Source organism: Camelina sativa, chromosome 4, assembly GCF_030686135.1.
Source record: "Camelina sativa cultivar CO46 ecotype springtype chromosome 4, ASM3068613v1".
Lineage (NCBI taxonomy): Eukaryota > Viridiplantae > Streptophyta > Magnoliopsida > Brassicales > Brassicaceae > Camelina > Camelina sativa.
The window spans coordinates 13,576,829-13,591,371 of NC_141883.1; the positions used below are offsets into that span (position 1 = coordinate 13,576,829).

The 14,543-nt window shown below is 31.5% G+C and overlaps 1 protein-coding gene and 1 pseudogene across 2 annotated transcripts; both read right to left on the reverse strand.

Annotated features, from left to right (window-relative positions):
* Window positions 1–1,304: 1,304 nt before the first annotated feature.
* LOC104780139 (BAHD acyltransferase BIA1 pseudogene) lies at window positions 1,305–2,851 on the reverse strand (annotated as a pseudogene).
* An 8,527-nt stretch (window positions 2,852–11,378) lies between these two features.
* On the reverse strand, window positions 11,379–13,032 carry LOC104780138 (NAC domain-containing protein 59). 2 transcript variants are annotated; one of them, XM_010504611.2, is made up of 3 exons: window positions 12,525–13,032; window positions 12,159–12,439; window positions 11,379–12,055 (listed from the first exon to the last, which is right to left on the reverse strand). In XM_010504611.2, the coding sequence occupies exons 1-3, from the start codon at window positions 12,736–12,738 to the stop codon at window positions 11,582–11,584; spliced, it is 969 nt and encodes a 322-aa protein (XP_010502913.1). In that variant the 5' UTR covers window positions 12,739–13,032; the 3' UTR covers window positions 11,379–11,581. The 2 variants fall into 2 exon arrangements, with proteins under 2 accessions (XP_010502913.1, XP_087366280.1); XM_087510154.1 differs by having other exon boundaries at window positions 12,159–12,434; window positions 12,525–12,916.
* Window positions 13,033–14,543: the final 1,511 nt, after the last annotated feature.

A 14,543-nucleotide genomic window follows, 5' to 3' on the forward strand; every position in this document is an offset into this window, starting at 1 on the left:
TTTATCTAATTTAATGGTACAACAACATAATATAATACTCATTCGAAACAACAACATAATATAATATTCATTATCTTGTTCTTCTTATCTTAGTTATTGTTTCTTCTTTCTTTTTTTTCCAATCGATGACTGAAGGCTTTCATAACGTCAACATTACTCGTTCTGGTTGGTCTTTGTTGGTTTAGAATTTTGCTGATTTTTTTTACTCATCCACCCAGCTTAATTTGTTGGTTTTGTTTCGTCCGGTTTGAATATGGGATACTTTGGCTACGGTCATATCTTAGTAACTGAATTCACCGTGTTTCGTTGACATTTAAAAAAAAAAAAGTCGGAATTGTTATATTTTGTGATTTTAGCTTTTTTTTTTTCTTGCTATTATCTGTTAACCATAAAAATATTCCTTTAATATAAAACTGACAAAATATTTATATGTTCGCTATTCTTTAGTGCAAAAAAAAAGCAACATACCTATAATATAATAGTAATTGTTAATATTAGTTGATGTCGCATCGGAATCATTAACATCTGTTTATGCATATCCAATAATTGGAGTATTTGATCATATATGACTCTCAAGTCTCAAGTTTCGTCATATGATAATCATATATTTGTTTATGAATCTCCAATAATTGGAGTATTTGATCATAATTGACCCAAAATCTTCATCCAATAAAATAATTGATATGGTTTTGATGTGTATCTATATTAATAGACTAATAGTTTAGTTATATTCATAGTTTAAGATTGTGTAGTTATGTTCATAGTTAAAGACTTTGTAGTTTTTGTTTTTTATAACTGTCCAATCGTGGCCATGATTTTTTTTTTATATAATAATGAAAGTATGGTTGGTGAAAATTTTGAATGTATGAAAAAAAACAAAAACTTAAATGCATGTGAATTTTATCATACCACATCATTTTTACACACTTGCTTTGTTCCAGCTTTTGACTCCATATACTGAGTAGTATTTTTTTTTTAACTCGATTCACATTAAAAAAAAATTAGCCCTTCATTAAGTTATATACTTCATTAACATATACTCCATTACTTGTCGGAGTAATATAATAATCGGAGTAGTATTTTTTTAACTCGATTCACAAACGCAAATCTTGCATCTATATTCTGAAGTCTTGTTTATGTTTCCAAAACTGCTTCTAGCTAGATTAGGCGATGTATATTAATTAGACACATGTGGATCTTAAGTTGAAGTCAATAGCCTAGAAGCAAACAAAAATTTAACTATTTAAGGCCCCAATTGTTGACTACAAGCATTTCGTTATCTTGGGTGATCCATGCAATCTGAATGAGATTCAAGTAATCGGATTTATTTATTTATTATTTATTATATATTGAAACATGTAAAAAGAAAAGTCACATCTTATAGAGAACATTTTGAAAACATTTTAAAGAAAGTTACATCTTACCAACCATCATCAGCACAGTAACAATAAGATACGAAATAGACATCTTTTGTCATTATGACTCAAAGATTTAGATTAACACACTTGGATTTGGGGATGCAAAGTCAAGCAGTTTTGTGCTCTGCTCGAACAGTAACATCTCCTCTTGAGGCAGTGTTACCCATGCTTCAACTCCTTGACCGTCCTTAGAGTCGATTAACACGGTCACATTGTCTAGAATTGGAGAAACATTTCCAGAGACCCAAACCGGAAGTCCCCACCCAAAGCAAGCCTTATAAAGAGGAATCTTGCACCAGCTGCTGACAACGTGCATGTCATAAAGCTCGTAGCTAAACTTGGTATCCGCCATTGCACCAAGCAATTGCAAACTTATTGTCAAACCTGATGACCCTTCCTCATGTTGAATCAAATGGGATAACTCCTCGTTTCTTTTTTGTAGTTCCTTAACAATTTCTACACTCTCCATGCCTTTTCCATTCAAGGTCAGGGTGGAGTACAAAGGGTTACCCATTAGGTTTTCCGATAAAAGGGTGGTATCTTGGACCGCAAGTTATTCGCTTGGTACAGAACTTTCTCACGAACTGTGTCTGTCGATGCAGCCACAACACATTTCCAAATAAGTGAAGTCAAACTCTGGACCCGCGTAGGTCGAGGCACAGCATCACTAGCAACTTTGTTCCTGAGCTCTTCGATCTTAGATGCTACAAACACAAATCTCTTCGTGACACTTGTTCTCTTACCTTGTTGATCCTCCCCTGGAATTTTAATGGCCTCATTTGCTGGTGGGTAAAGCTTTGTGGAATCAAAGTCAGGATTAGCCACCGAGTCGCTCTCTCCTCGAGCAGTGGCAGTCCAAGATTGGATGAAAGTCGAGAGAGAGGCTGCATCGGCGAGCTTATGGGCGATGCAGATTCCGATGGCCATGCCACCACACTTGAAGTAGGTTGCTTGCACAAGAAGCAACGGCCATGTAGGAATGGGCTCGGCATCTACAGGAAGCAACTGTTGGAGGGATTTGGTATCTGGGGATCTCAGAAAGTCAGAGAGAGTGCAGTCAACGCGTGCGTCCACAAAGACAGCTCCTTCGTCGGTACTGTCGATGGTGACTCCATTGACTCTTCCAGCGAAAGGGTGGAATTTTGTCAAGGTCTCGGACAGGGAACTTTTGAGAGTTAAGGAAGTTTGTTCTTGAGATATCAAATCATCTTTGGTGTAGAAAAGAAATGCAACTGCGTAAACCGGAGGCATCAGGAGATCCATAATAGAGAGTTGAAGAGTTCGGAGATCATTTGGAGTTGGAGTTGATGGCTTTATGATCTCTCTACCAATGGTTTCAACCTTCACTGTATCCATCGGATGATCGTTTATCTTTCTCTTTTTTCTTTTCTTTTCTTTTACTTGATTTCCTCTTTGGACGAAGAGAACTGTGTTTCTTATAGAACATCTGTTGGCTGTATTAGGAGGTCCCACTGATTAAATTTAGGTGAAAAACAAAGTATAAATTAGGAGTCTAGGACTCGCGAACTGCATTTTCAAAATTGTTCTCGTTAAAATCAGAAAAGGTATAAATTTTATATAGTAGTGTTAGATGATAATTATTATTTGAAAACTCGACTCAAACACTAATAAAGCTTTATATAATATTTATGATATATTTACAAGATATTTTTAGATTTTATACATGTACTAAATTAGGACCCGTCCGATGTGCGGGTTTATAATTTTTAAAATAAAATTAAATTTAACAAAAAATATAAAATAATTATTTTTAGTAGGTAAAAATTATCTATAAAAATAAATTGATACACTGAGTTGTCCAATGTGATTTTGGTGTAAATGGTGCGACTATGCGGTTGACTATTAATCATGTTTTCTTTGAATGCCCTCGCTCGTGTGAAGTTTATCTCCAATTCTGGTCTCGTCAGAGGGTTTTTCATATGAGTCAGTGTACTCGAATTTGGATTTTGTTTTCTGGAAGATTGCCTCTCAACAGGGTGATTCTGATCAACTTCTTCAATTATCATAGAATTTATGGACAATCTCGAAGACCATAACTAAAAAAAAAAAACAAATTTAGAGATCGAGGCGAATGAACAATTGCTCAGGCTTTGGGAAGTTAGCCTGGAAAGAGGCGTTCTCTTTTATGGCAGTCATGTCAGCTCTATCTGCGTCTTCGGAGGTCCAAAATTCTTCACTTGGTTGTCAGATTAATGGTTCTTGGAAAACAACCAATATGCATTCAGGATTGGGCTGGTGGTGTTGTGTTGATGATGAGCGAACCTTGTTGTTGGAGGCCAAGAGTCTAAGACGGATCCCTCCCCTACATTCGGAGTTAGAAGTGTTGTTGTCGGTCATGGAGCGGATACGTGCTGCAGGGATCGCTTGTCAACATTTCGAGACTGATTGTGTGAGTTACTCACTATTGTGCAGTCTCTGAAGATTGGCCGTCCTTCTCCAACCTGCTCGATGAGTTTAAATTGCTTGAGTCCTTCCCACTATTCTATATCTCTTGGATCCTCCGTGCGTCAAATACGAAGACAGATTGTCTTGTCCGTGCTTCGCGTTCTCTTATCTCTGAAGTTTCTTTTGTAAACCTCTTCCCTCCAGCTTGGACAACTAACCAAGGAAATTCTTTTTAATTTATTGTTTGGTTGAAAAAAAAAAGTAAATAGATACACTTTTAGTTAAAGAAAATAGTTGTAAATATGTTCAAAGTTAAACTTTTAGTTAATTTATTGTTAAATTTAACAAAGAATATATATTTAATTTTTTTCATAAGTCAAAACAATGTATAAAAGTAAAGAGATAAACTTTTAGTTATAGAAAATAGTTATTTTTTTTGTTTTCTGTAATACACTAATGTATATCCATTTACAAATTTACTATATACATTACCACTAAAAATGTATTTGTACACACAAATATATTTTACTGTTAAAATATACTCTTTAGTCTTTACTACTACCAACAAATTATCTTTATGAACACATTAAATAACATATTATATGTCTCTTTACTTTTACATTTTTATAGTTAAAAAACGCTAAATTAATATTACATACTCATATCTTATATATTCCAGTAACAGTTTTTTTGAATAAATTATTTGATTGGTGAAAAAAATATGAGACGATCTTTTTTTTTTTTTTTACTTCAACCATCTTTTTCTTAGAAACAGTAATTAATTGTATATTTTCACAATCATTTTTTTATCTTATATAAAAAGTAATCAATTTTCTTGTAAAATTAGCAACTTAAAATTAAAAGAAATAAAATATATTTTAAGCTCGAATTTTATTTATATATATATTTTCCTTATAATGATTTTTTTAAAATTTTAAAGCTGTTTAAATTTTATAATTTTCTTATAATTGCCTTTTAATATTTTAAAAACTTTTAATAGTTTTGTTTTACATTTCGAAGTTTACAAAGGTTTTTTTCTTTAAAAGATTTTAAATAAACTTAGGTTTTATTTTCTATATTTTACTTTTATATACAACCTTTTTATGGTAGGTTTTGAATTTTTACATTTTTATATTTTAAAAATTTTAATAAATTTAGAATTGACATGTGTCAACATCTGAATGATACAATTGACATTTGTCATGATCTTGTTAATTAGTAATTTTGTCATCAAAGTTTATATAATAAGATAAACATGGGCAGATACAGGAAGAAAATTTGTATTGGGCACATATAACAGTTTATTAAAATATTTTTAAATTTATGTAATTATTTTTAATTAATATAACTTTCCACCATTGGTTTATTTAAAATTTATTTTTATTTTGGTTAAATATATTTATAATGAGATTATATGTATACATATTATATATACAAATTTAAACTCTATGTATATTTAGATAAACTGGTAAAGTCATAATTTGTTAAATGATTTACTAGTCATAGACATTAGTAAGTAATAACTCGTTCAAAGTTTAAAGCTCTCTGTGTTTGAGTTTGGTTTTTTGCTATCTCTATCTAGCATCAAAACGAAGAGTATCAAACAGCTTACCTAAGATAATGGGTGGGGCACCTCTACCAAATAAGCTAGTAGAACGAACTATACTTACAAGGATTAAGGATTTGAAACTTTTTAACAATCACCATATAGATCCGCCCCTGCGTGTGGTTGCTTTTATAAGATTACACACATACTTACGGGTGAGTGTCGATCGAGACCATCATACATGAATGTGTTTGTGTTTCCTGATTGCCATGGTTTGATTGTTATTGTTCATTAACTTAGTTGTTTGTGTGTATAGTTCTTCCACGGAAAGATCGCGTCACTAAATATTTGTGACAATATTTACACATATCTATTGTGTACATGCAAAGAAAAAATGTGACCGTACGACCTTGACAAGAAAGAAAAGATAATCTAGGTTCTCGTCTCGTATTGTTAGTTTACTATTATTCTGATTGTTTTAGTTTATTTCTTGTTTTACATAATGGTTTAATTGCTAGTTTGTTTGATGAAATTGTTGGTTAGTTATTTACGATAGTTTAGATTTTAATTGTGGGAATAAATTAATAATTATAAGGTTATTAGTTAATTAATTATAAAATGAGTGCGGTCATTTTTGGTACCTAATATTTAACTAATCAAAAAGCACATATACTTTTTTATTTATTTTCTAATTTTAATTTATAGTATTTAATAAATTATATTTCAAATGTACTTTTCTAATAATAATGTATTCTTATTTTTACAAAATATAATAATATTGAACATTGACTTTATCAAAAAATCAAATTTTATTCTTTTTGTTTTCCACTTTATAAGCTTTTTAGCTAAACTAAAAGCACAGTAATTAAGAAACTATAAATGTATTTTTATTTTTATATAATATAATATGATTAACATTGATTTTTTTAAACAATTGAATAAACCGACTCCAGAATTTGAATGGTCATAATATACTGAAATGACACAACCTATTTTTTTAATATAATAATTAATTATTGATCTCATACTCACCATCAATCTAACAACATTCAAATCAAACAGCGGAAAATAACTAACATTAAACAATCAAATTATCCAACAAATACTTAAATAACTAATATCAATATTTCAAGACAAATCCAGCAATTCCAAAGAATAACATAAACAAAGTCATAGAACAATGAACCAACAACCTAAACAACCGTTCTAGACCACATTGTTCCATTCTAGCAACCTAACACCAGCATAGAACAAACAATTGAGCCTCTAAAACATCCTCTGATTTATCGTCTTGATTCCACAATCATACTTTGCTTTACACCGCAAATAACAATTGAGAAGCGTGAATATTATCATAAATACTCAGTGAGGCGATCCTTCCATTAATTTGGCTATACACACAAGCAAAAAGACAAACACAATCAATACACAAAGAAACAAGCAAACCATACAACGCTAAACACATGCGTAGTCGCTGTGCCATTGCGTCGACTGACGCACTCCTTGCATCGACCGATGCAACGCTCATCGTCATCATCAAATCCCTAGCTGCATTGACCAATGCACACTCTGCATCAATCAATGCAATCGCGCGAAGCATTGCCGAACACGATCTCCTCCGACTCCTCTTGGCTATGTGATGCTAGAAACGCCGTCCAAAGTCCACATATACCACACCCAACACTTACAAGCAAGCAAACAAGCAATCAACAGCCAAAATCCCACAAAATACACATATAATCGCTTAGATCATCCATGGTCACGCACTCACCTTTGAGAATGACGAATCTGATTCTAAAACTCACGAAAATAGCCTCCTAGCAAGCTCCTCTCACGTCCTCAGCCTCAAATCTCCACTCCTACAGACACACCTCACAAGAAACAGCTTAGAACTTCTCAAGACCGTTCACAAAAACTTTTTAAAAGTTTTCTCTCTTTCTTTTTCTCTCTGGGACGACAAAAGTGGCTAACTCTCCAAAACGTCGAGTTTATCCCTTTTATACCCGACATTAGGGTTTTCCAAAACCCAAAACGCAACAACATATGCCTTTAAATTAAGTCGTCCCACAAAAACGAACCTTGCATCGATTGATGCACACCTAAAACCGGGATTCCGGTTCACGGGTGTTACATATACTAAATAAACATAAATTATGTATAGATATTTTTAAAATATGACAAAATGAAACAAAACAAAATCCTAACAGATCTAATATATTTTAACTTGTTTAAAAAAATTCCATCTTAATCCAAAAAGAAATATTTTACATTACTATTATTTAGTCAAAAAGTTAGCTGATCACTGATTTGGTTAAATTATTAAATATAGTTAACAATGTGACACTTAACCTAAATGAATATTTTTTCAATTTTTTAAAATTTAGTTGATTTTAGTATTATATCAAGGAGATGAAATATATTATTTTGTTTTATATATTCTATTATTAATTCCGAAGTATATTTGGTAATATAATATTTTATTTGTAGGACTTACATAATTAAATCCTTGTCATTTGAATAAACATCAAAACTTGAAGTTATTATTTATAATATCCAAAAAACATATTTAAATAATTTTAAATAAAATAGTATTCATAATTTAAATATTCTACATACTTTTAACTTACTAAAAAGTAAATAAATTTTTGCTGATGATATTATGGAATGAATTGAAGTTTACATAAATATGATTATATAGTTTTTTACGGATATTGGTATATACTAAAATACACAAAACATTTTAGTTTGATATCAAGTAAGTTAACTAAAGGTGTTACGTCAAATTTTACCAGTACTAAACACAAATTTAAAATTATAGAATCTAAATATTAATTAAAATTTATTAAAACAAATATAAAATATAACATATATTTTTTAATAATATTAAAATAAAATTAAAAGCTAGTTATTATTCAGTCAACAAGTACGTCTAGTTCATATAATGAAGTATATAATGAAGTTTACAGCTGGCCTTCTGCTTCAATAATTAAGGAAATAAATATTAAAATAAAATTAAAATCTAGTTATTATTTAGTCAACAAGATACGTCTAGTTCATAATATAATGAAGTTTACAGCTGGCCTTCCTGCTTCAATAATTAAGGAACTAAAAAAATTGTACACGTGATACACGTGATATGATTGCTGTCAAAAAAAAAAAAAAAAAAAGATTAGTGATACAAAATTTATAGGATGTGATTAGGGAAGATTACAATAGCTAGTTTGGAGCATAGGAAAATGTGGTTTTTAATGGTCAGATAGCCTTTCAAAAGTGTTGTAAGAAAAACGAAGTTACCAAACATGTCATTATTATAAGAGAGAGTATAACCATTAGCTATTTTTTAGAGGGAATATGTTCTGCGCAAGCATAAGACTACCGAAGGGTAATGATAAACTTACTTGATTGTGGTGGATTTATGTGATGTAATTACGGAAGAATGATATACTTCTTTGGGAGTGATAAGGGTCCCAGTCAAAGCAAAGATAAAAAACACACAACACAAGTCAAAGCAAAGATAAAAAACACACAACACAAGTTTCTTCAGACAAATTTCTCTGCCTTTTCTTTTTGGCTTTTCTCATTTATATAGAAACAAATAACATGAAGCAAATAACAAATGGAACCAATCGTGATTCCTAAATAGCAGGGAAAATGGGAAAGTGATCAAGTGAGTTCCTCACAACAAGGAAGACCACTTCATGATTATTTGCAGAAAACATTTGAAATAAATAAACCAATTGGTTAAGCCAATTACTCTTGGTACTCCATTTCTAATTCTTCATATGGTTTGATCGTCGGTTAAGCACTTGACCATTTGTTGACCCATCAGGGAGAGTTATATATAGTGGTGATAAAACAATCCGTTAAAATAGATTAATAAATTTTGGTAGAGTTTTCCAATAGAATTTTCGAAGGTATACTTTTTCTTAGTGGTGGTAATAATAGAGTAATAAGAGGTGACAAAGAATTTTGGTAGACTTAAATGTACTTACAGTAGAGTAAAGGGGCATGATAAATTTATATGTCAGAAACAGATTTGTTAATGTATCAACTAGGATTGGGCATAAAAACCGTACCCGAATATCCAATCCGGAACCCGATCCGAAAAACTGGGTTTGGATTGGATACGGGTTTGCCTATAAAACTCTATTGGGTTCTATTTTCTAATACCCGTGGGTTCGGGTTAGGATCGGGTAATATCCGGTACCCATTTGGGTACCCATTAAACCCGAAAACATAAACATATTTATAATATTTATCATTAATATAATGCAGTTATCCCAAAATATGATTATAATTTTGAATATTTCATTTAGTTTTATACCTAAATATCAAAAATAATCAAAATATCTAATATATTTTGTCACATAAGTCAAAACTTAACTAAATTTATTGAAATTTAATTAATTTTAATTATATTTTTTTGAGTACCGGTAGTTCGAGTACTAATCGGGTTCTAAAATTTATAACTCAAACCGACCCGAAACCGGTAGTACCCAAACCAAACTCATATATCTAAAAATACCCAATGGATTCTATTTTTCTAAACCCGTTTACCCTAACCCAAACGGATAATACCCGAACCCGAACGGGTTACCCAGATGCCCAGCCATAGTATCGACTGACTTATTTGTTAGAATAGAGTTATCAGTGTTTTGAAATCTTGGTAGTGTTATGAAAAAGGTGACATAGTTATCGTCCTATAGAATTCAAATCTAGGTTTAATTAGGCTAAACTTGTAAAAGCCCAATAAACCATATAATTAGGGTTAATTAGGTGACATAATTATAGAATTCAAAACGAGACACATATGCTACGTTCTTTTGAGAGTGTAACCGAAACTTGTAAAAGCCCAATAAACCATATAAGCTAAAGCCCATAAATTTCGATAAAGCTCGAAAGATCTACAAACATAATTAGGGCTTACTTGTGAGTTTTATATATAAAGCTTCTGTATCACACAGCTTTCTTAAGGACAACAAAACACTTTCTTCTCCGCCGTTTCTGTCTTCTCCGTTTGTGATTCGTTTATGTTTTGTTTGGTTCTGATAATATCTTTTTTGTTTTGAGTATCAAAGAGGCTATGTATGATTTTGCTTGCACAAGTACTGGGACATCCCCGTAAAAAAAAACAATTGGGGAATCTGTCTAATAATTTTCTGTGCATATATTAAAATTAGGGATCCGCTTTGCAGCTTATGACTTGACCCGATTCAATTCGGGTTCTTTTTTCGTGTCTCTGTTGCCAGTAATCTCCTGAAATTTGCTTTTGTCTCTAAGGCCTTGTTACGTCTTTAGTGTTTTTATAGCCAAATTTTTTTATTATATTTTTTTCTGTTTCATATTGATTTGTTCAACTTAGAATCATAAAATTTGGTTTGAATTTAACCAGTAAAAGTGAATCACGGAGCCCAAAGTATCAATATGTAAAAAAAATTGTATCAAACAGGTCATATATATAGTCTAGTATCTTCTATTAGACATGTTACAATCACTAATGACAATCCCAGTTTTACAACATCAAGAAACTGTTGGGAGATTCATGAGGACACCATTATTGAAGAACAATCAAGTTTAAAGCTTTCAATTTACATTAGGTCCATTTAAAGTACCCCGTTAGGTAGGGAATGATCTTAAAACAGACTAAGCAACTTAAGTGGAAAAACATCACAAAGACTCAGCGGTTTGCCTCAATTTGTCTGCCTCGTAACAAAAAGGACCTTCTCAGGGGGCTTTAGTACATGTATGACCTCACCCATAAACTTACCTTTACAAAAAGCTTCAACCAAGTGATCGATCAATGGTCCAAAAAGCTTCAGCATTGAGAGAAACATTGACCAAATTTTTGGTTTTTTTAACTAATCTAATCTCTTAAACGATAATTTTTTTTGTTTCCAATAGATCATTGTTTGGTTTAAAGTGTCTAATATAGGTAATCTGAACTGATTCTATCTAAACAAAATAAGACACTAATCTATCCTTTGAAAATTAAAAAGACGCAAGCAATATGGTAAGAGAGTAGTTTCACTACAATGTTCCTTTTTACAAAATGTTACAAGAATCTTTCAATATCACATTTGTATATTTTAAGAGTCTTTAAGACACTAGAATCTAAAGCAAACACATACCACATATACTGTTAATCCATATATACCCCACCCTAATGTTTTTTCCCCCCATACTCCAATTTTCGATGTTCCAATTTCCAAATTCAGAAATTCCAAACGTTATCAAGATTCACCGGACCAGTTGAACAAGAAGGACTGTGACCATGCCAAGAACTCGCAGTTAATTCGCTCTCCAATGAACCGGAATTCTCAAGATTCTTCTTAAATTGGGTTTCTTCACTATCAAGCAACATCTTCAGCATGGAAGAATCGTCTTGCAGAGAAAGATGATCGTAGTCTAGCATAGAAACAATGTTTGGCATCAAGTTAGTCGATGTAGAACCAAACCTGGTAGCTTTAGAGTTGTCTTTAAGCTCGTCCACAAGACTCTTGTCGTCATATGTTCCAGCCAAAGAGTCTCGTCCTCTGCTCTTTAGATATGGAGAAGAATCCATCAACTGAGGTAAACCTCCCGGTTCAAATTTGTTAACCCCTGAACCGAACATCCTTAAACCGGATATATGCACCTTTGTACCATCTGCCCGTTTCTGAAACACACGACTAATAACAAATTCGTTCTGTATTCACATCCAACACAAAACAAAACCTCATAAATTAAAGTGTATATATATCAATCTTTCACAAAAACAGAGAACTCTTACATAATATGATATATATTACCTTAGCGGTTTTAGGGAGATTATCCATGGCATCATGTTCACCTTCTAATCGATACTCATGCATGACCCAATTGGTTTTAACTCCTTTAGGAGCTCTTCCTTTATAGAAAACCAAAGTTTTCTTCATACCCACAAGAGATTTCCCTTTGAAAATCTCTTTATCTTTCCCAGTAGCTTTCCAATAACCAGCTTTAGTAGCTCGGTTCGTCCTTAAACCGGTCGGGTATTTTCGGTCATTTACGCAGAAGAAATACCACTCTTTCTCCCCAATCTTGGCCTTCCCTAGAAAGAAAACAGAGTGGTTCTAAGTTAAAGGAACAGAGAGATTTTTAGAAACCAAGAATATAAATGACCTAATATAACTTACAAGGCAAGTCCCATGGCTCGACCTTGTTGAGATCAACTTCACCAATGGCTATAGCAGAGAAGAAAGTGTCTAGAACCTTTGGTCTTAGATAGTAAGTTATGAGTTCTTCATCTGTTGGTTGGAATCTGAAACCAGGTGGCAAATCAATCTTCTCAGAATCTTCTACTTCTTCTCCTTTTACTATCTCCCCAATTCTTGATACCTTGTAATCCATTTGAGCTGTAAGATATTAGTACCAAAAGGTTTCAACGTCTGGCCAAATCTTTTGTTTAATGGTTTATACAGAAATAGTTTTTTTTGAAGAGAGGATAAAGTGGTTTTAGCAGCCCAAGCTGGCAAGTTCTTAATACTAGATTATATTAACTCACCAATAATTTGGTCACTGTTTTGGTATCAAATGATTCTTTTTCTAAAACTATTTAAATCGCTATTATCCAAATGAAAAATATACACATAGAGAGAAATAAAGATATTATTTGATATTTCTCACTTATAATTTGTTATGTATATACAAATATGATGTAGACTCGAACCAACCATAACATAAACATCGTTCCAAAAATATATTATAAAAATTGAATTTGGTTTAATGCTATAATTAGCTACTATTACGAAGATGCGTAGTTCAATAGGCAACTTAAAATGTTAGTTTTGAAGATATTTTTCTTTTATTACAAAAACTTTCTGTTTCAAAATCTTTAATATCTAACTCAAAGCTTTCATTTCGACCAGAAACATTTCACCTGTGGTTCCCCATCCATTCTGTTGATGTGATAAGAACAATCTTATCTCATCACTGATGACGTTTTTGTCCATTCTTTAAACTAATTATTAATATCTATAAAAAGAATAAAAATAACAATGTTTATTTATATGATTATTGTACACGGTTGAAAAAACATGTTTAGTTCTATATTGGGCAAGAGCTAGAGCTTGAGCTTGGAGCAATAATGACTGAGCCTTATATCTTAAGAAAATACTACAAGTAGAAGATTACGTCTAGAGTTTGAACTCTATATCATATGTACGTTGTGGGTTTTATTTAATGATTTATTAAATAATATGAATATTTGCATTCTAACACATTTTTACAAAAGAATTTAGACACTTTCTATTATTTAGACACTTTTTCTATATCTATTAACTATTTTATCTTTTTATTATAACTCTATTTACAACAATGCCATCAAACTATAAATTTCTCTCTAGTTACCCAATTCACATGTTTCCTTTTCATTCTCTTCTCTCTCTTCCATTGTTTCAATAAATATATAATTTTTGTTAGTTGTAAAGTGTAGACACAAAAATAAAATATATAATTTTTGTTAGAGAAAAGCATAAAATTTTTCTAGATGAAATAAGCAAAATGGTATATTATGTCATACAAATCATGAACATGTGGACATATTTAGATGGATAATTCTAGTTAACACTTGGTTGAGTTTTTTCAATAAAATCTTTCTCTTAAGCTCAAAGGATTGAGGCGCCAGATTCCAAGTGTTTCTAGCACAAAAACTAGTAATATAATTTCCAAATATTTCTTTACCAGTTAAGAACAACATCAATAAATTTAGAAATTTATAAAGAATCTAATACAACAAGTCAAAATTTTGGCTTAATTTAAGGTTCAGGGTTTACAGGTTGGAGTAGGTCAGTTTTATGTTTTCTAGTAAAAAATCTTCAGATTTGGCTACATTTGTTAAAACTGCTATGAAATTAAATTTATGATTATAGTTTATGATCTAAAGTTTAGGATTTAGGGTTTAGGGTTTAATATAAAATATAATGAATGGTTCCATGCTTAGGTTTTTAGGGGATATGATGAGGTTAAAATTGTTTGATAGTTAACAATAACTACTTCACCAAAACAAAAGTAGTTTTCAGTGGACGTGTATAACTTATTGTCTATATGGACTTGATTTTATGGACATGAAATATTAAAATCGTTTGATAGTTAACCATGAATACTTTATCAAACCACAATTTTTTTTAACTAATTAGGTATTCATATGTTTTTTC